This window comes from Mercurialis annua, linkage group LG2 (assembly GCF_937616625.2).
Source record: "Mercurialis annua linkage group LG2, ddMerAnnu1.2, whole genome shotgun sequence".
In the NCBI taxonomy this organism is placed as follows: Eukaryota; Viridiplantae; Streptophyta; class Magnoliopsida; order Malpighiales; family Euphorbiaceae; genus Mercurialis; species Mercurialis annua.
In genome coordinates this window covers 12,436,664-12,458,682 of record NC_065571.1, presented here as the reverse complement: position 1 = coordinate 12,458,682, position 22,019 = coordinate 12,436,664, and the positions used below count along the sequence as shown (strand labels likewise).

General features: G+C 33.2%; 2 protein-coding genes across 2 annotated transcripts; both read right to left on the bottom strand.

Moving 5' to 3' along the window:
* Nucleotides 1-1,628: 1,628 nt before the first annotated feature.
* LOC126668197 (uncharacterized) lies at nucleotides 1,629-2,764 on the bottom strand. The gene is made up of 2 exons (XM_050361409.1): nucleotides 2,061-2,764; nucleotides 1,629-1,863 (listed from the first exon to the last, which is right to left on the bottom strand). Exons 1-2 carry the CDS (start codon nucleotides 2,762-2,764, stop codon nucleotides 1,629-1,631), a joined length of 939 nt encoding a protein of 312 aa, XP_050217366.1.
* Nucleotides 2,765-4,644: 1,880 nt separating this feature from the next.
* LOC126667281 (ABC transporter G family member 9-like) lies at nucleotides 4,645-9,462 on the bottom strand. Its single transcript, XM_050360252.2, has 4 exons — nucleotides 9,284-9,462; nucleotides 8,060-8,882; nucleotides 5,834-6,147; nucleotides 4,645-5,506 (listed from the first exon to the last, which is right to left on the bottom strand). The coding sequence occupies exons 1-4, from the start codon at nucleotides 9,362-9,364 to the stop codon at nucleotides 4,841-4,843; spliced, it is 1,884 nt and encodes a 627-aa protein (XP_050216209.1). The 5' UTR covers nucleotides 9,365-9,462; the 3' UTR covers nucleotides 4,645-4,840.
* Nucleotides 9,463-22,019: the final 12,557 nt, after the last annotated feature.

Genomic DNA, 22,019 nt, shown 5'->3' with positions numbered 1-22,019 from the left:
AAAAAAAGAGAGAGCTTAGAGAGAATGGAGAGCGTTCCTATCAAAATTATTAGAGAATTAAATGAATTAATTTTTTTTTTATGACGAGGACTCACTCTACTGAGCCGAAACTCAATATCATTGTCAAAATCTGGGATGTGGACCGCCCGCAAACCCACATACGTGGTAATTCCAGACTATAATGGCCAGTAACCCAACCTCAACCACTCCATATTAAGAAAGGGCGTAGCCGGAGTTCGAACCCGCGACCTTTGTTGTCCAGATGGCTAAGTTTAAGGTCCATTAACTTTATGGATTTTATTTATCTAGTCCCTGAATCATTTTTTGAATTTATCTGATCTCTTAATTTTATTTTTTTCTTTATATGATCCCTCAATTTTATATTTTTTATTTATCTAGTCCTTTATTTTTATATTTTTGAGCACCTGAAAAAGAAAAAAATAAATCAAACTTTAAAGACATAAAATAAAATGGAAGTTTGGTTACCAGATAAATATAAAATATAAAATTAAAGGAGTAGTCACGAAATGAAAGTTTAGGGACAATATAAATAAAAACCGTAAAATTAAGAGAACTTAAAATGGATTAATGCTAAAAATAATGATTGAAATATTTTTTTATCATTATTTTTATCATTCAAGAGAAAAATATTTATTGAGAAAAAATAAACACACGACCTAACAAAATGATGATGGATACCAAATTCTATCATACGTATTTTAGAGCCGAGTCGCAAGAGATCCGCTCTCACTATTTATGGTGCTATGTTGTATTTTTGATATTGTCGTTTCGCCTTTTTAGAGTTATTTTGAACTCCGTATTTGTTTTTGTCGATTTGCTTCATCAAAGAGTTATTCTAAACTCCGTTTATATTTTCGGCGTTTCGCCCTATTAGATAGTTAATTTAAACTCTGTTTGATTTTTGGTGTTTCTCCTCATTTGAGAGTTAATTTAAACTTTAATTTTTTTGGCATTTCGTATAGAGTTAGTCCAAACTCTGTGTTTGTTTTGGGCGTTTCGCCTTTTATTCCCAATTCCTTGTTTGGCATTCCTGCATCATGCGCTATTTGGGAAAACTGATATTTTATTGATATAAATAGACTTTCTTACAAAAATAAAGATAGTTGTAACACCATCAGATTTGTCACAAAGTCTCTACTGGCAATGGGTTATTTAGTTGCTACTATTGTCCTTTCTTTTCTTGCTTGCTTTCTTGAAGGTCAATTCGTCATAACACTTTTTGGCAATATTCTGATCTCCTCTCAGTGTTACTACGCCTTTCTCAGTTGGCACCTTCATGGGTAGTGCTCTTATGCTGGTGACCGCAGCCAAATTATGGAGGAATGGTCTTGCAAGGATCGTATTATATGTCAGCTCAATGTCTACTATATTCAATAGGGACATGATCTTTTTGTTGATTACTTTCTATGGACCGATTATAACTTCTAGACTCACAGCGCCTAGTGGGTTGATTGAGGGTCCTCCGAGTCCTGATAATGGAATCGGGACTCGGCGCAATTTTTCCACGGTTCGTCCCAAACTTTTGTATGTGGCATTTTTCATAAGGTTCACAGGACTTCCTCCGTCTATGAGGATTCGTTCCATATTCCAGTTTTCGATGATGGTAGTTACAACGCATCATTATGGGGTGCTTTCACATGTTCATAATCTTCGACATCAAAAATCACCGGTGGCATATGGGTTTCTCTAGTGTTCATTACTTCTCTTCTCTGCTTTCTTCGAATGGTTGAGCTGTTATGCCCTCCCCCATTAATCATGTGTATCGTCTTTAGAATCTTAGATGGTCTCTCTTCTTCCTTTTCCTTGCCTTTGTCATCCATGTCCCTCTTTTCTCCCTTGTCCCTGCTTTTTGGTTTATGAGCTATGAACTTTCTCAGTTCGCTAGCGTCTATCATCCTTTATATCTCAACTTTCAGATCTCTGCATTCATCTGTTTCGTGTCCATGCGCATCGTGAAATTTGTAGAAATTCCTTGTATCTCTAATCTTGGATTTCATATTTGGTGGCCATACCACATTCTTCACTTTTTTTTAATCCACATGAGGACATTGGTCATGCTTGTGTTTAATGGCGTGAAGTTGGGCTCGTCGTCTCGGGGATCATGTCTGGGTTCATATCTGCACTGCGGGGCGAAACGCCTGTTTTCCTCAGGCCTCGGCCGCCTATCTTCCGATCTTGATTTCAGTCTGTTTTTGGACTCCTTCTCTTTTTCCTCTTTTCCTCTGATAGCTCTCCATCCTTTGTCCAGCTCAAAGTAATTCTGGGCGATTACCATCAGGTTCGAAAAAGTGATTGGCTTATTGACCAGTAGTTTGTCCACCAATTTTTCGAATCTCGCTCCATCTCTCAGCGCTTCGGTCGGTATATCAACATTCAGGTTGTCTATTTTCATAGCTTGTTTGTTGAATCGTTCAATGTAACTTCTCAACGTGTCTCCTTCCTTCTGAATGCATGACCTCAAGATGCTGATGGTAGTTTTGGCCAAGATGTTAGTGAGGTATATATTGAGAAATTTTGTGGATAAAGAGGCGAAGTTCTTGATCGATCTTGGCTTGAATTTATTGTACCGTCTCTGGGCGGTTCCTGTCAGGGTGGTCGGGAATACTCGACATAAGATCGCGTCTGAGACGCTTAGGAGGCCTATGATTGCAGTAAATCTGGACGTGTGATCCCTCGGGTCTCCTTCTCCATTAATTATCGGCAAGGTAGGTAATTTCATGTTGTAGGGGATTGTTTCTTCCATGATTTCAGCTGACAGGGGGAGAACCCTTCAGTCTCAGGTCGTCTATATCCAACTCTTCGGATATTAGCTTCTTTAAAGCTTTGGATATTTTCTCCTCCATGTCCTCTTTTGCTACATACGTTATTTTGCTTTACTGGGGCGATTCAGAGGATTCGCCTTCGTCTTCCTGGTTCGTGTTTCTGGATTGTCTCTTTCCAAAATCTTTTTCTTGCCTCTTGCTTTTCTCTGGGGCATCCTCTTTCTCCTTTCCTCTTCGTTCTTCTCTCTTGGAGTTATGTCCTCTTCAGGCATCATCTTGATTTCCTCCATTCTTTTCCGCATTCCCTTGGTTTTCCTCCTCTGACTCGTCGTTCCTCTGTTCTCGATTTTCTAGGTCTTCTTCGTTTCCTCTGATTGGTCCTTGGTGATTTGGATTCCTTGTGTTTTCTGCCCTTTGTCTTCGTCGGGCAGAAGAAGGGCTGAAATTCTCCCTCAGTATTTTCATGGTTTTAGAATGATTATCGTTTGATCGTTTGGCTTCGTTAGCTAATCTGTCCAGATTTGTTTGGACAGCTTCCAGAACTTTCTTTAGAATCATGTTGTATACTTCTGGGTTTATCATGCCTGGTGTTTGCTCGCTGTTTTCTCCTATGTTAGAGAATACTATTGGGTTGCTTTGCCTGACTGGGTTGGTTTGGTATTGGGGGATGGGGGTGGAGAAAGATGTTCCTCCAGTGTGACTTCCCCTTGCTGTGTTATGTACGCCATCTCCGGTGATGTTTATCACCTCAGGCGTTTGCTGATGGGTCTTAGGATCCATCGGCTGCTTGTCTTTCAGGTTCGATCCATCAGAAGTCATATTCTTTAATAAATATTTATTTTGAGTTCAGAAAAAGCGTCTTCTTGTTCGAAGTTTTGGAGCTTTTTCCCACAGACGGCGCCAAGTAATGGAGTATGCCTTCTGATCCAGTGGATTAACCTTCAAAATAGGATAAAAGCTAATCGGACGGTGGTGGTCCGATTAACTCTCCGATGCTAATGTCAGTATTGAGCTTTGAGCATCGTTTTGAGTATATGAATGTAGTTATGTGTTTAGGCATACCCCAATCTCTTTATATAGTAGTTGATACCTTGTAATCTTGGAATAGGAAAGTGAATCCTATTTAGTAGGTTTTGACTTTGATTAGGAATGTAATTTCTTATTTGAATAAGAGTCTTGTTTAGGAATATCTTCCTAAATATTCTCATCTTACTAAGTTGGAGTTTATCTTCTTAAGGTGGAGTTTGTATCCAACTAGGAAAGATCTTCATGGATCTGATCGATTTGCCGAATTCCTAGGTCGACGCGCTTTGTCCAAGTTTTCAGGGGATTCAGTCTTATCTTTACGGATTGAAGTATTATTCCAGTCAAGGCGAATCGCATGGATTCAGCTGTTAGTTTCATCTGGTTTAACCCTTTGGGCGAGAGTCCGATATCGTCTAAGATCGGATCTCCTGCGACTCGGCTCTATAGTACGTATGATAGAATTCGGTATTCATCAAGAATTCATGGATTGTAACAATTTCTTATCCTCCAAAATCAATCGTTTAATTTCTTTGGAAAAGTTGAAATCCATCATTTTTAATGAAAGGTGGATTGTATTACAATTTAATTATTGCAAATTTATCCTTATAAATCTATGGATTTTATAATTAATCCAAACAGTGGAATTTATAAATTTATTAATTTATGTTCCATGCATTTGAACATCGATTTAATAAAATCTATAAATTTTAAAATCCTTCAATACAAACGGTGCGTAAGAAGTAGGAATCATGACTTTGTAGTCAAGCACACAATCAAATCTTACGGAACACAAGTTAACTGTAAAACAATGAATTCAAATTTAGATTAACTGCATATAATTATTACACATTCCACTTTCATTCTCTATTCTTCTTTTCATCAAACATAATACTATTTGCTCAAACCAAAATTACACATAATAACTAAGTATATATTTCATAATAACTTTTCCATATAAAGTACCGAAATACAACATTACTAGTCACCAAAAACAACATCACATTACCACTTCAATTACTAATATCCATCAACTAGGGCTTTTTCACCACTCCAATCCTCATAAGGGCTAAGTAAGCAATAACCCTATAAAACAAAACCATAATCCCAAGAGCAACCGCAGAAACAATTTGGCGATTGAATCCCACCATTTTAATCGACGGATAATCGCCAACGAAACAAACACCCGATGCACTAGTACTACACGGATACGTCTGGTCGTTTGTGTACTGAGACCCCAAAAGAAGCTTATACGTATGTTGGCTAATCGAAATATACTTAATCCATGCGATGAAGCAAGGAACATGTTGAACATAGTATCCACCCACTAGCTGAAACGACAACATGATCACTGCTACTACCGTAGTGGCATTGCGTTGGTCAAGTACCATAGCACCGATAGCAAGACCTAGGCCTTGAGCGGCTAGAACATTGAATAACACGACGAATAATGTGAAGAAGAAGTTTGCTGCTGCGCGTTTTAAGCCTCCCATCCAGTAGGTTATGGTAACAAAAGTAGTTGGAAGAACAAGGTCCATTGGTAGATCACTGAGTGTTCTTGATATAAAGTATGATGATAATTTGTACATTCCTGAAGATCGTTCTTTTTCGAGCATTCTTCGTTCTTGAGGGAAAGTGAAAATTGCTTGCATTAAAGGGAAGAATCCCCAGAATCCAGAGTAGAAGAACAGGAGTCCAATCTGTTAACCATTATCAGTTTAATCAATTAGCAATTATAAAATATTATGCTGAAGAAAATATATAATTGAATGAGTAAATTTTTCTTGGCTCGGTTTGAAATTATAGTTTCTTTCGTTCGAAAATAAAATATTCCAATTCACTTGTATTATAAAGCAAATCGAACTGACTGGTTTGATTCTGTTAAGTTTATATATTTTAAAATTTATGAATTTGGTTCAACGCCGTTCTAAAAGATAAATAAAATGTATGTTCTGTTTAAACCGAATGCACACCCCTAATTTAAAATCAAAGTTCGTCGCTAGATAAATCGGAGAGAAAAGTCTGACCTGATCTTGCAAGTGAGCAACATCCGATTTCCACCATATCAAACCCGTAAGCAACGCTACGATCAAGACTTGAGCAACCTTTATACCAGCAAATGTCTGATGTTTCCTCTCTTTTAAACCTCTTCGAAACAACACAGTGAACTGTTGCCACCATGATACGGCCCATCTTGAAAATTGCTTATCAGTTGAAACATTTTCGTCGATCACTTTAATCTGAGCCTTTAAATTGGTAGCAAGATTGTCTTTATAGGCATTTACTAGAGTTTGCTTCACTATAACTTGGTTGTCTCGTGGATCGTTGTATGATGACACTCCTGCAACACAAACACAAGAGTATGTGTAAATTAATAAGAATTTTAGTTACTATTTCTTGTTTTGGAGAATTATTCCTAAGAGAATTCAAATCGCTTCATTGCATTTTGTTCGCTGAACTCTGATTCGTTTTATTTTAGTTACTAAACTTCGATGTATTTCAACAAGAGATTTTCCGCCAAAATATGGACATGGCAGCCGAATTTTACCACGTTATAATCGTTTTTCATTTGTATTTTATTAAAAACATGTCACTTGTACATAATTTTAATTTGGCGGAGAAATTTTCAGCCAAACTATCCATACATGCCATGTTTTTAAGATACAATGATAAAATTTGGATAAGCAATTTTTTTATTAAAAAAGTTTTTATTGGAACAAAATTAAAGTTCAAAACCAATTGAAATGAAATTTAAATTTAGCAATCAAATTGAACTGGATCAAAATTTAATAGCTAAAATTCAAAAAGTGTGCCAGGTTCAATTACCAAAAAAAACATTTACCATTAAAATTCAGAATAAATAGCAAAAGGACAAGATAGTAATAATGTTATGGTCAAGCTTTAAACTGATGAGGGGAAAGTGAAATGAAGATGACGATGAAATAAGGATTGAATTATAGATAGTCTAGTTTTTAATGGTTACGCTAAAACTTAGAACTCACCAGAAAATTTTATAAACATAAATATTCAAGCATTGGGAAAAGCTTGCAACCATTTTTTAATTAATCTGACAGGTTAAACTTATGCTCCAAGTTCCAAGCCAATATAGTGTGTTTCTTTCAACAAAGGTATGTTATCCGGAAATGGTAAATTCAGAAAATTTGAAACATTTATATTTTTAATGAAAAAACTTGATTTTAGAATTACAATTTTATAAATGCATTTCCATTAATAAAATTCAAACATTGAATATTAAGACTCAAATATATTTTGGTGTAAGATAGTGGTATAATTCGTAGGGTCTTTTATTTGCGGCATAAAAAAAATCATGGATAAGGAAATAAATTGCTATGTTGCATTGAAACAAAAACGTCGAAGCGAAATACCTAAAAAATATGAAAACAGCAAAATGAAAAATGGCCAATTCTTTTAATAAAAAAAAAACAGATTATAAATGGGCTTTTTCTATAGTTACCTTGTTGGGATTTTTACAAAAATACCAGAAAAAGTGAAAAACTTATTTTTTTACCATGTAAAAAAAAGTTTTTTCAAATATGACATATTTATCCGTCATATTTATTTTATGTTTATCTTTAATTTATTTTTTGTTTATTTTTTATTTATTTTTTGTTTATTTTTTGTTTATTTTTTATATTTTTTCAAAAAAATAAATCTGGTATAAAAGTAAATAAAAATAAACAAATCTGGTATAAAAGTAAATAAAAATAAAAAAATCTGGTATAAAAGAAAGTCTTTAGAAAAACATGGTAAAAAAGAAAGTTTTTTCAAAAAAGTGGTATTTTTAGTAAATTTCCCTACTTTATTTTTAGTCTACTTTGTTACTTTCACCATTGGATGAAGATGATAATAATTCATCTAACGGTAATAAATAGATCAAGTAAGATTTACTATGTAAAAAACAAAGTAACGGTAGAAACACTCTTATAGATGTAATGTTTTGAAATTTAAAAGTATTTTAGAAAATAAAAATCAAACAGTGAAATATACACGACATATGAGTTAAGTAGGATCAAAATTTATTTACATCATTCATTTCTTTTAAGGAATGGTGTAGATTAAGTGGACGTGATCTTTTATATTTATTAGAACTTGAGAAAATTCTAATCCGTTAGGTAGATAGCAATAGTATAAGAAAAAAATCTAATTAAAAAATCTAATTAGTCCGAATCAATGAAAATAACAACTAGAGTTTGAGATTGATAAACGAAAATAGAAGTTAAAAATTGGCTTACCATTTGCAAGATCCAAAAGATAATCAGCAGGATTCATAGGGACCGAAGGCTCAAATCCAATTCCGGCAAAGTAATCCATAACTTCCGACCCCTTTCCGAAATACAAAGGATTACCTTCGGATAACAACAACACCTTATCGAACATATAGAACAATCTACTCGAAGGCTGATGTATAGTCATCACAACAGTTCTTCCACCTTTAGCTTGCTCCGAAACAGCCGAAACAATCCGCTGAGCGGTTGTCGAATCAAGCCCCGAAGTTGGTTCATCCAAGAAAAGTAAACTAGGGTTTATCAGAAGCTCTTGTCCTATGCTAACCCTTTTTCTTTCACCACCCGAAATTCCTCTCATGAACGGTCCTCCGATAATGCTATTCTTGCACCTAGTTAACCCTAATTGAACAAGAACAGCCTCTGCATGGCTAAATTTCTCTTGTGTGGTGAAAGTATTAGGCAACCTTAGAAGGGCGGTGAATACTAGGGTTTCGGTTACGGTTAAATGAGGATAAAGAACATCGTCTTGGGTTACGAATCCGGTGTTTCGCTTCATCGAGTTGGTGTATGGTTTGTTGTTGTACGTTATTTTTCCGGTTAATTTGCCGCCGAGTTTGCCTCCTAAGGCGGTTAGTAGAGTTGTTTTGCCACTTCCTGATGGACCTAACATGGCTAGCATTTCACCTGGTTGAACCAAGCCGGTTATTCCTTTTAAGATCACTTTTTCTTCCCCTTTTGCTCCATTTTGACATGGCCCTAATTTCGTTAGCTTTTGACATGGAAACCCACCTGATTTCTTCAGTGCAACCTTGTAAAATACTTCATCAAACTGTAAAATTATTGCAAAATTTCTTAGTAAAACAATAAATACATCAACTTAATTAGCACCAAAACAGAAATATTAAAAAGAAAAACAACCAAACTGAAAAATATTTTTATATATAAAAATAGATTATAAATATTGCTTTTCAAAATTTAAAAAGCATTTTTATTCCGAAAACGACCAAAATATTCCAAAATATAGGATTTGAAAAGTTCCTTTGCATCATAGGGATGCATAAACTTGACATAAACCCTGAAAGCATAATTGAGAGGCTTATATAAGTAATTTTGGGTAAATTCCAACGGTTTGAAATATGTGTACTCAATGTCAAATATGGAATAATATTAATAGAACAAAAAATCTTTTTATAATAAAATAAAATTCAAGACGGAAATAAAAATACGTACCTTCAAAGTAACCGAACGATTAGTTTTCTTAAAAATGGAGGAGACTGCTTGAGATTGTTCCTGTGATTCTATATCCATCATAAACAAAACTAAAAGTGAATTAAAATTAGTTTTTTTGTATCTAAAATATTTTTATAAATTTTTTAATTTGAGTAGAGAGTAATGAGAGACTGAAAAAGAAAGAGTGGTGTAATTGAATGTAACAGAAAACTAGGAATAAGCGCAAGAAATGAGAGACAAAAGAGTGTTCATGCGAGAAAGATGGTGATTATAATTATTTGAACTGAAACACTCTATTAATTTGCGATTTTTCTGCTTATTTATAGTTTGCTTAACAGTCTACGTATTCAAGTGTCTCTTTTCTTCTCTATTTTTATTTATTTTATTTATCATTGGTAATGTACACTGCATACCTATGTGTGACAACTAGCAAACAAATCCTTAGATTTTGTTTTTAAATGACTGCGATTTTACTCTCTTTTTGGTTTATGAAATTGGATCTTCACGATTCTATTTGACTTTTTTTTTTGTAAAATTTAGATGTCAAATGCTACTTTTAATTTTAGGGATTAATTATGAAAAATAATATGAATTTTAGCGTATATTGTAAATTTAACACGAAATTTCAACTTTAACAATAAATTATTATTCAATTGTAATTCAAGAAACAAAATAATTTTTTAATAAGAAAAAATTGATGTGAACGTTAGAATATATATTAGAGCATTCTCATGCAGTATTATTATTTATACTAAACTCACCATGAAACTTATAAAATTCTATTTTTATATCCAATGCAAATTGCTAAAAAAAGTAAATTTTTACTAATGATAATTATCTATTAATTTTTTATTATTTAATATTTTTGCAATCATATATTTTAGTGATCTACTATTCAAAAAATTAATCGATCAAGATCGTAAAACTTAATTGATTAAGATCGTAAAAATAAAAAGATAAAAAAAGTAAAATACTGTGTAAAACATTAGAAATTAATATTATTCTGTTTGTTCTTATCATGTCACTGTTTTAACATCCATATTAAAATTTTTTAACAAAAAAGTATTTGTTGTTTTGAATTATTAAAAATTTATAATTCGTGTTTTATTTGTTTTAAAATTATAAAATGTGTTAAAGTTATGATTTGTCTGCCATAACTCTATGTTTAGTTTGTTTCAAGTTGTTTAGTTAGAAAAGCTAAATAATTTACTTTATTTTAATGAAATATGATATTGTGGATCCATAAAAAAAAATATCTCATTTCTGAAAATACAAATGAAAAAAGTAACTTTCTAATTTTTCTATGAGATTGTATGAATCCTATGGGATCACAAAGATTTAGCAAGTGATATGGTAATCTTATCAAACTTTTCTTTTACAATAAAAGAAATAATTAAACTCCAAAATTTACTTACTGAAATAAGAGATTAAAAGGTAATTTTCTTAATGGTTAAGAGTTTCTAGAATTCCCACTCTAATAAGAATTATTTATTTCGTGTTTCCAATGTCGCATTAATAAAGCACTGTCGCATCATGTATAGTTACAATGTATTTCTTTTATATGCTTATGTGAATGAACAGAATATTGTATTTTTATTTTAATGTCACTACGTTTAACCTAATTAAGTTAGAGAACTAACTACTGATTGTGACAATATTTATGTATCGAGAAGTTGCTTTTGAATTTTCATCTCAAATGAAATGTAAAAAAAAAATATTTATCTGATTACTATAATTTCTTTATTCTAAATGTACTAGAAAATATTCTTCTTCATCTAAATTTTAGTTTTATAGGTAATATAAGGGATGTGTTTTTATTCTTTACGACTTATAAGTTATAATTACTGGAGGCATCTTATAAATTAATGATCTACATAGACTATATTGTCTAGGACATTGAGTACTAAGGTAAATCTTCTCTATTTATAGCTAGTTCCTTTTGTATTTTATAAGATGTCACTCAGAATGTCCCTTTTATATGGGTATAAGGTTGATCTATTTTACAGATGCGCTTATTTTTCTTATCTTTCTTAATCGATGTGGGTTTTGTGCCAATTTTAATGTGGGCTTATTGCATCATTAGTCCCCATCTCTAGTTCTGGTTTCACATAGATATTTATATATGTAATGTGAATCGGGCTTTTTTTGGGCCGGGTCGCCCTTTTAGTTTCTCCTTTTCTCTTTTTCTGCGCCTTATTGGCAGCCAGCTATACGTCATTTAATGCGTCTTGCAGCTTTTGGTGTCCTGCCATCGTTTTGTTTATCTTTTATTTTCAAAATTTGCCGAATTTGTCTTGTTATCCCCTTTTTATTCTCTTTGTTGTTTTTACATTCTTCTTTCTCTTCTTGCTTTCTTCTTTGCTTGTCAATCTGTTTCTCCCCTGACCATGGCTGACAGCTATCCTAAAGCGGTTGCCACCTTGAAGAAACAGCGCTGTTCTTTAACTCAAGAATCTTTAGTTTCGCTCTGGGAAACTTACGGTATTCCAGACGATTATTTTATGGCTCTTCCGACGGATGGCCAGTTTGCCAATTCTCGTCTGCCTCTTGGTTCCTCCTTTATTTTTAAGGAACAACTCTTGGCTGGTGTTCGATTCCCATTGGACCCGTTGCTGCTCCGGTTTCCAGAGTCTTGGAATATCACGTTATCTCAGTTGCACCCCAATGCCATTCGCCGCTTCATTTGTTTGAAGTCGCTTCATAGCCTTAACGGCGAGCGATTGACTCTCAATCACGTGTATTACTGGATGAACTCTCCTTATCGTAAAAAGGATTTTCCTTTTATTTCTTTGGGATTTCGTTTATTTAAAGCTTTTTAATGATCTTCTGGACTCGATTACGGAGCAGTGGAAGAGTAAGTTCTTCATCGTCTCCTATCTGACTAAGTCTCTCGGTTCCATTGTCTGGCATTCCCATATTGAGCCGCGTGAACCTTATGAGGTCTCGTCAGAGGAAAATTCTGTTATGCAGCGGATTGGGGCTATCTATACTAAGGGTTCCCGAAAATTCACTGATTTTATCAGCGAGTATTTGTGGAATTGTGTTGCGCCCCCTGTTCCTCTTCCTGTTGTATATGCTATTGTTGCTTCTTTGCCAGAAGGTTCTCCCGATGTTGGTATGTTCTTGCTTGCTCTTTTCCGTTATTTTTCCTCTGTGCTAGTTTGTGTTGTTTCTCACTTTTGTGATGGTAAGGCATGCTGTGAGTTTTCTTGCCACTACCGATTATTTTTCCTATGTGCTGGTTTGTGTCGTTCTCACTTCTCTCTCTGCACACTGCTAAAACGCTTGTTTTTAGCGACGTATTTTTCCGTCGCTAAAAACATAAAATCCGTCAGGAAAACGTTTACAGACGGATTTGCCGATGGATTTAATCCGTCGGCAAAATCCTCGTCGCTAAGTTTTTGGCGATGGACCAAAAAATTTGGCGACAGATTTTTCAGAAATTGCCGATGGATTTAGCGACGGATTTAAATATGTCGCTAATTACCGACGGATTTTAGCGACGGATTTAAATCCGTTGCTAATTGAAAAACAATAAAAAAAATAAATCGTAAAAAAAATTATTATTATTTAATAGGACACACACCCGTCACCCTCCGTCACCCACCCGTCTGTCGTCGCCCTCGGTTATCCATCTGTTGCCTCCATCACCCACTCGCAATTTTTACAAACTTCTCAGTAGGTCACCCATCCTTCCTACTGCTCCCACTCATTGCTCTTTAACTTTGAAGTTCTCTCGCGCGGAAAACCACCTGAACCAGCTCAGCTTCTTGTTATATATATATGTATATTTATATTTAAATGTAACTAAAAAATAACAAATACTTCCTCTCACATTTTAAGATAATTATTTTTTATAATTAATAGTTATTTTAAATAATTATTAATGAATAAATAAATAACAATATTTTCAATATATATATATTTCATAAATAATTATGTTATATTTAAATAATATTATATTTAATTAAAAAATAATTATTTTCCTAAATAATTTTTTGATAAAAAATTTATTTTTAAGATTTTTTTTATTTTTTTTAAATTAGCGACGGATATGAAATCCGATATGAAATCCGTCGCTAAATCCATCAAAAAAAAATTGGCGGGAACACTCCCGCCAATTTAAATGACAATTTGGCGACAGATTTCATATCCGTCGGTAAAACACAGTTTTTTAGTAGTGGCAACAATTTCTTGGATGATATGATAAGGGTAATTGTTATGAGATCTGGGTTCCTTTTTCTAGGGTAATTGTTCCATTTTGGTCGTAGAAAAGAGGAATTGACGACTCAATGAAAGAAAACCACACTTAGTTAAATTGCAAACTTTTTTATCCAAACAACTAATATTACTGCAAATTATACCACAATGTACTCTACTTCCCTAATGGATTCTTAGGGACAAATTGCGGCCCTCATTTTCTCTATCTAAAACGACGGCCATGCCGGCCAACAATTGAAGCAACTAATTGTGCAAAGTAGAAGTGGGAAAAGACAATCTCTACTACTGATAAAATAATTTTGTAACACTACCTGAAAAAAATTGCTAACCAGAAAATGGACATTCTCTGGAAAAACAACATTAGGGGTGTGCACGGTTCGGTTCGATACGGATTGCGATTTTCCAAAATCTAACCAAACCACCCCTAATATATTAAAAACCAAACAACCTATTTCGGTGAACGGTTTTTTCAGTTCTTACACCGAAATTACGGTTTTAACCGACTGAACCGCACCGTTTAACCGAAATTTTAAAATCACCAAAGTTCAAAAAAAATTGAAAGCAAAAATAAAAAGACAAATCTGAAATCAAAAATACAAACTCAACAATAAATTTAAAACAAATATTCAATAGTTATACAATTCAAAAGGTATAAAACAAATCAGTAAGAAATCATATCATTTATGTGCTCAATATTTAACCATAAATTCAAAGCAAACTTTTTGTAGCCATTGAAAAAATAAACAAAAAATCAAACAATCTTCATCACTTCCAGCGATACATGCATCGACCGATTTCCACCTATAATCGTCATCTAATTACTCACTTGGTCTTTACTCTTTTCCGATGTCACGGGCACAAAAAATCCATGAGAGAGCGGTCGACAACAGCAGCAAAATAGTAGAGTTTATGTTTGATTTAGGATAAAAGAAAATAAGAGAAAGGGAAAGGAGGGAATGAGGAGATGAGTTTTGGTGAGGATGAGGATGATGAAAGAGCGAGGAGGCTGAGGGAAGAGTGAGGAGGCTAGCTGAGAGTGTTAGATGAATTATTAGGGTTTGGGGATTCAATGAGTATATATGGTATTATATGAAAATGATGAAAATAACCCTTCACATAATTTCGGTTTTTTTAGTTCGGTTCGGTGACCGACCACTAAAATCAAACCGAAACCGAAAACTGAAAATTTGATAAATTCTAAATCAAATCAAACCGTTTCAACCATTTATTTTTTGGTTTGTGTTTTTCGGTTCAGTCTGACTAAATTTTTCGGTTCGATTCGGTGTTTACTCACCCCTAAACAATATGACTGACAAAAAATATATCAACTTTTAAATTCCAAATAACAAGTGTTGTAATGATTTCATCCAAAGTTTTGACATAAGGGAGTCCAAACCTTGAACTGCTATGAACCGAACTCTGACTACTCCTACTAACACCAGAACAAAACTTAAACGGCTTAAAACCTCTTGTCTCTTTTTTATGACCACGAGGACGTTTCTTTCTCCTTTGTGGCAGAGAACCAAAATAATTGCCATAACTAAATTGTATTGGAGCATATTGTCTGTTACTAGAACTTTCACCCTTACTCTTCTTCTAGTAAGACAGTTAAGAAACACTATCAAAGTGAATGAAAGTGCTCGCCAACTGTCTAACACTATCCATAACATCCATTAAATCTCTGCTTTCCTCGATTAACAACCCCACAAACTCGGGCCTATACTCTTAATATACCGCGTATTCACACGCAACTTATCAACAAGCAAATCAAGAACAAAGCGGTCATCTCAAGTGAGCAACAACAACTTATATTTGAATTCTCCAGTTATAGAAAACAACATAAATAAATCCTTATATCTTGCCACGAGTTTGATCTATGACAGTTGACCCATGTGTGGTCGAATCACCTACCAAAACAATTGTCTACCGATCATCGGATTGTAATCTCTAAGCATTCTGCTCAACTTCTTACTTAAATTTTTTTGGCACAGTTTGCCGTAATTGTTTCTTGTTTTTTTAAACAAGTTACTTTTTCTATTAATGTCTTAATTGTTTGACATAACTTATTTTTGGATCCCTACATTTTGAGGATTTTGCACATAAGGTAACTGCACAAAAATACCTCTTCAAAATATAACAAAAGTTTTTTTAGCTTGTGTAATACACATTGAGTGTAGAAATTCATTTTTGTCGTTTAATATATAACGATAAAGTCCCTGCATTTTTAACTTTTACAAACAAGGTCCCAGCGCTGTTATTTTTATACAAACAAGGTCCTTGTATTTTTATTTTATAAAAATGAAGTCCCTGTACTTTTTTCATATAAACAAAAATCTAAATATTTAAAAACTATATAATTTGTTTAATCAATTGTACAAGGATGCAATTTAATTATTTTGCATACTGTTTAAATTAACAATTAGAATATAAAACTAAATTAATAAACCAATTATAAACATTTTAAGGATACTTTAACTAATTTTTTTTAAAAATTTATTTTCTATTATTATAAAATTATATTAGCAATCACTTTATCAAAATAAATATATATTAAACATTAGAGTATATATCGTAAATGATGTCCTTACTCAAGACATAATCAAAATTAAGTTAAAAACAAAATAAAGGCAACTCAAAAACAATTAATAAAAAATTATAAATCTATTTAGAGTAATGCCTCATATGTCACCTCTAGTGATGGAGGTAGCCAACTCCGGCTTGTAAAATTGTTGTCACGACCCAATTTCATGGATCGCGACCGGCGCTAGGGTATGGGTATGATTATACCAAAACCCGTAGCAAGCCTTGCGGAAAACCACCAATCAAATAAACCTGCAGAAAATCCAATGCTCGGGGCAACCGAGACTCCAACTTAACCTAACAGTTTAAATATGAGTACTTCCATTAAATAAATATAACCAGAGTTAAACAATATTAATGCCAAAGCATAAAAGAAAGCCAGTCAAACAAATCCGACAAACATACTAGAATAATGTAGACTTCTAATTTACTACTGCGGTCTAAGAATAAAAGTAGTTTGACAATTTATTAAAAAGAAAATAAACCTCCGAGGAATAAAGATTCGGAGATCTGCAGACTCGCTCAAAATAATAAACCTGGAAAATTTGAGAAAACAACGGGGTCAGATATACTGAGATGAGTTCGCAATACTATTTACATTTATTAAGTTTAAAACCCTTAAATCAAAACCTTTTATACTACTAATAATATGATTATGGAATAACAGTATTGAAATGATCCCAGCGTAAGTATGACATATCATACCGATAAACCCAGAGTGGACGGGAATAAATCCTCGTCATATACCAGCGTAAGCAAGACATTAGTCTGCCGATCCCAGAGTACTTACCGGTGCACACAGTCTCGATACAAGCCTATCGAGTAGCTCGTTTCAATCCAGATCCATAATCGCTTAAAACAGTTCAAAAGCATTTATAATATTAAAATAAATTGCGGTACTTAATAAAGCGGTAAATAGCACTACAAACTCACCGCTTGCTTATCCACGTGAATCTTGGCAAACAGCTAACTCTGGTTCGACTCCGGAGCGCGAGTAGTCAAAGAGTCTAAAAATAAATCATACGTTAAAATCGCTCCAACCCCTAACTCTAAGAATACTAGACACCCCGTAGGACTAGCACAATTAATAAGTCAGATAGAATCACAGAGAAACACAATCTCACTTAAATTATAATGCCGTAAATAAATCAAGTCTATTGAGTTCATATTTAGAATTCATCCGAAATATTAATTAAATAATATTTAATTAATAAATAAAATCCTTTCCTCAAATAGTGGGGTAGCCGAGTTTCTTAAAACCACCAAGCTAATCCCACACGTCGGGCGACCCAAGTCTAACCCGACCCAACCATAAAACCAGAGTTATAAACCACAGTTTATAATTAAATATTTAATCAAAATATTAATCAATATCAAAATAGAACTCAATAGCTTGAAACCCAAGTAATTAAAGATTACTGGCAAAATATCTCAAATAATTAAATAACAAAATAAAGCAAAAATATAACTTTAATCACAAAGGCAGTTTAAACCAAAAATATCAAATTATCAATTAAATAATAATTATTAATTTAATTTTTAAATACTCAAATATTATTTTTAGGTCTTAACAATAATATAATTAATTTGACAAATTTTGAAATTAAATAAAATCACCAATTCTTATTTAATATAGTCATTATAAAAAAATCGCATCTAAACTATAATTAAATTAACATTAATTTAAATTTAAAATATTAATGCCCAAATAAATTTTAAATTTTAAATAATAATATTATTTAAATCGCTAATTAATAAGTTGAAACTAATTTAGTAAATTGAAATCAAAAATCAACTAAAACCGTTAAAAGATAAATTTAGAAATCAATAGGTTAGAAACCAAACAATTTAGTGACCACATGGGTAAATTAACCATCACTTTTGCAAGCCAAAGAAACAAGCTTAATTACCCATGTAATTTGAAACAAAGGAAGACCCAAAGAAAAGACGTGGCCCATGTTTGAATTATACTCATTACTGACAACCATAAGTCCAAGTCCAATCAACGCAATAATTTTTTGAAAGGAGCAGTAGCATGAACAACTATAATACGAAGCTCAATTTACAGAAAATCAAAGATAAAACTCAAGCCAAGAACAAACGTGAATCAATTTCCAAACAACCTAGAAATTGTCCCTAGCCATGAACATGAACTATTTGCTTCACTAACAAATTTCAAACAACAAACCATGCCCAGAAACCACGTTGGAATCTTAGCCAAATTGAACATGAACAATACTCATAGCCTTATGCCAAACATAAATCAAATCAGCCATTAACCCATTGACACATCATCATCTTCAACAATCATTCATAATAGCCCACCCGTTCAAACACAAACTCCTCAATACAGAAACATCAATTTCAAACCATTCATGAAAGCTAAGCTTCCTAAATAAACCCAATAACAATAACAACCAAGAACACAAAATCAAGCAATCAAGAACATAATAACAGTCAAGAATTAACACCACACTTTGACACGGCAACTACAGAACCTCGCTGAAAATCATGAACGATGAACACGAACCGAAACGATGAGACAAATCTTAACTGAGAGCTTAAACAATTAACTACCCAATATAAAAGAGATTATAACCATTAAGTAACGATATCGCAGTCAAAGAAATCAGCAGATTACTCAATAATAAAATAGAGAACAATAAAACGCACACATGGAGAAACGACGTACCGATGAACAATGAAGAACGTCCAAAAGATTTAGAAAGAACAGAATAAAGGGATGACGAATCACGAGTTCACCAAGATGCGAATCCGAAGTAATAGGAAGGAAAAAGTGCATGAGTTTAGTGTATAGTTAGGGTTTGTAAGCGGCTAGGGTTTTCTGAATAATTTTGGAACAAAAGAGTTGAGTAAATAACATGATATATATATTGACGATTTCATCAGGTCTCTTTTGAGACCTGAGAACCAAACTTCGTGGTTCAACCATTCGGTTGAACCACAACCTAACTAGAGCCATAACCGAATTCAAATTTGAATCGAACCACGAATCAAACTTTAAAACGAACCACAAAACTAAAACGACCCGAAAAGTACCGAAAATTCGTCGGAAAAATAAATAAAAATTTACGGGGTATTACATTCTCCCCAACTTATTAAAAATTCGTCCTCGAATTTATCAAAAACCAAAGTCATAGAAAAAAAAAATCAGTTATAGTAAACATAAAATCACTTGTAACTCAAAATTACGGAATAACGCGTCCTCAACGGAATGAAAAGAATAACTAAGCATATTAATTCCGATTTCCAAAATCACTTTACGACCAGGTGGCTACCCAACGGAAACAAAATAAAAATCGCATAACTCAACTTAAGCAAAACAAAACTGCAATCTCAAAAGATTTAAACAAAGCTCTCACCAAATTAAAGATAATTCTACCATGAAGAAGACTGGTGAGAGTCAACGCGAAACGAAACATAATTTAACTGAAACACGCAAAAATATTCTATGGACATTCTCCTCAACTTATAGAAATACGATTTCGAATTTAAAATTGAGTCAAAAATTCGAATGATCACCTCACGCATACGCGAAAATTTTCTGAGTTCAACAATTTGATACTTCAAACGACTCTCTAAACACCACATGTGAACGAACTACAATTTTATTTTTCAAACGGAAATAATCAATACGCTATACGAGGAAGAAAATTTTAAAAGAACAGGCTCAAGTCTCCAAGACTACCAAGCAACATCACAAGTGTAGGAACAATCTCAAAATTCAAATCGTAATCTTACTAAGACAAACTCCAATGCTACAAACCGAAAAAACCTATAGACACTCTCAACTGAAAACAATATTACATTCCTTAACGCCTACGCACTATATCACCTATAGTGGTCACAACATCAAATACCTCATATGAGAAACTTAAAACGCCCGCTAGCCAGAATGCAAGCAAATCAAAATGTCGTCCTGATTGTATATACCCTCACAATCTAACGGCTGAAAACTAAGCTCCACTAAAATCATCTCGGTTCCACCAACTAAGATTAGTTCAAAAATACCACCAATTTTTCTTTGAACCAAGACGTAAGAAAACACATCAAATTATAAGAACTACAAAACTTAAACTTCTGACAATTTTTTTTTTTCATCCTCAATTTTTTTTTATCACTATAACCTCAAATCCTACAGAAGATCAACTAGATCATATCGCAATAAATCGCTTTATTGGTTATGCTCAAAATAAAAGTTTTATAGGAAAACGCCTTTCGCAAACACAAAATACATAATCACACCATCCGCTTTTAATTTGAAATTACTAGTATCTCAAGTTTAAATTTCATTTTCAGCCGAAAATAGTAATTAACCCGTTGAAAAATCCTCTAGTTTCATAAACGCATCAACATAATAAAACACTCTCAATTTGAAATCACAACCGAACCTTACTTTCAAAAAAAAAAATTTAAGATTTTATAAAATCGTCGATTTAGAAAAATCTTAAAAACCACTTTTAAATCAAAACTGTAAAGGCTTCATCATTTTTCAAAAGTTAAAATCCCACAAATAAAAATTCCTTTATTTACGAAAAAAAAATCCATATCGGTAACAAAACTTTTTTAAATAGAAATTGAATCTGTAAATACAAAATTACTTTTAAACCTTTTTGTGTAAATAAACACGCAGAGCATAACCAATTTCCATAAATCAAAACTCATCTAATTAAATACTCTAAGCTGGCATAATTCTTTTATCTAAACTCAGTATTTTCCGCACTTAACGAGTACAACCTTATAACCATAGTCCTTCTTTATCAATTACGAATACTCCAACAATATAGAATAAATCCTTACAAAGCAACTTCTTCAAAATTACCACCGTCATCACAGAGTATTTGTCTAGTTTCCAACCAAATAAAAATTTCAAAACCGTTTGAAATTCAATAACTTTTTAAACACCGTTTTTACAATATAACTCGCGAGTTTATAACAATATTTTTTTTTTTTGAGAAGTCCCACTGATAAAATTTATTTTACATAATTGTGCGCCAGGGTGATGACAGCTCTCATCCCCAAAGAGTTGCATTCAACCCTAATCATCTAATGCCGCGATGAATGTACTAAATGCATGTATCAATTATTTATTTCTCTTTTAATTAGTGATCATACTCAATGCTTAATGCAGTTCCCTATTCGTGGCATTTCAAATGCATGTTCATGACATGTTTGGGCATAATAATGTGATAAAAACATTTCAATTACTTTAACAAGTTAACGTTTGAAATCAATTTTCCTTCAAAATATTTTCTAGACATTACACTATGTGAGACGTGCACTCGTCCCTCTTGACATATTTGTCCATCTCCATTATTCTAATCCACCCATCTGAATCGTCATTAACGAATTAGCCCACATCAACAATGAAACTAAAATATATCTTACAACGGATTCCTCCTTAAATCAAATTGAAAAATTACTCCAAAGACAACAAAGCAATACGACCGTCTTCACATCTCCACTATCAGTTTTGATATCTCACAGCTCTACCTGATAAAAATACCAGTGTATTACTACACTGATCAACCTCGAACACAGCCTCCACATTCTTTTCCTAGAATGCCAAAAGCCAAAGAATTTTGATACTCCAATTTACACAACGAACACGATTTAGAAATGCATAACGCTCGCAATTCCACGCACGAGGTAAACACTCACGAGTAGAATTATTCCACCGATGCTGAGTAATATTACTCAAATCACCTTCCTCTAATAAAGATAGATTCCTCCTTATTTGGGACCCTATTATATTCACCTCTTTTCTTTGGGCTTCTATTGAATCGAGAAATGGGTTTTAAACAGGATCTACTACTGATTCGAAAAGTCGCTCCTCAAATTCCTTAATACCAAATTCAAATACCTAAAATCTCCAGAGTTCAAACTATATTTTGGCTAAACCAATTACAACATC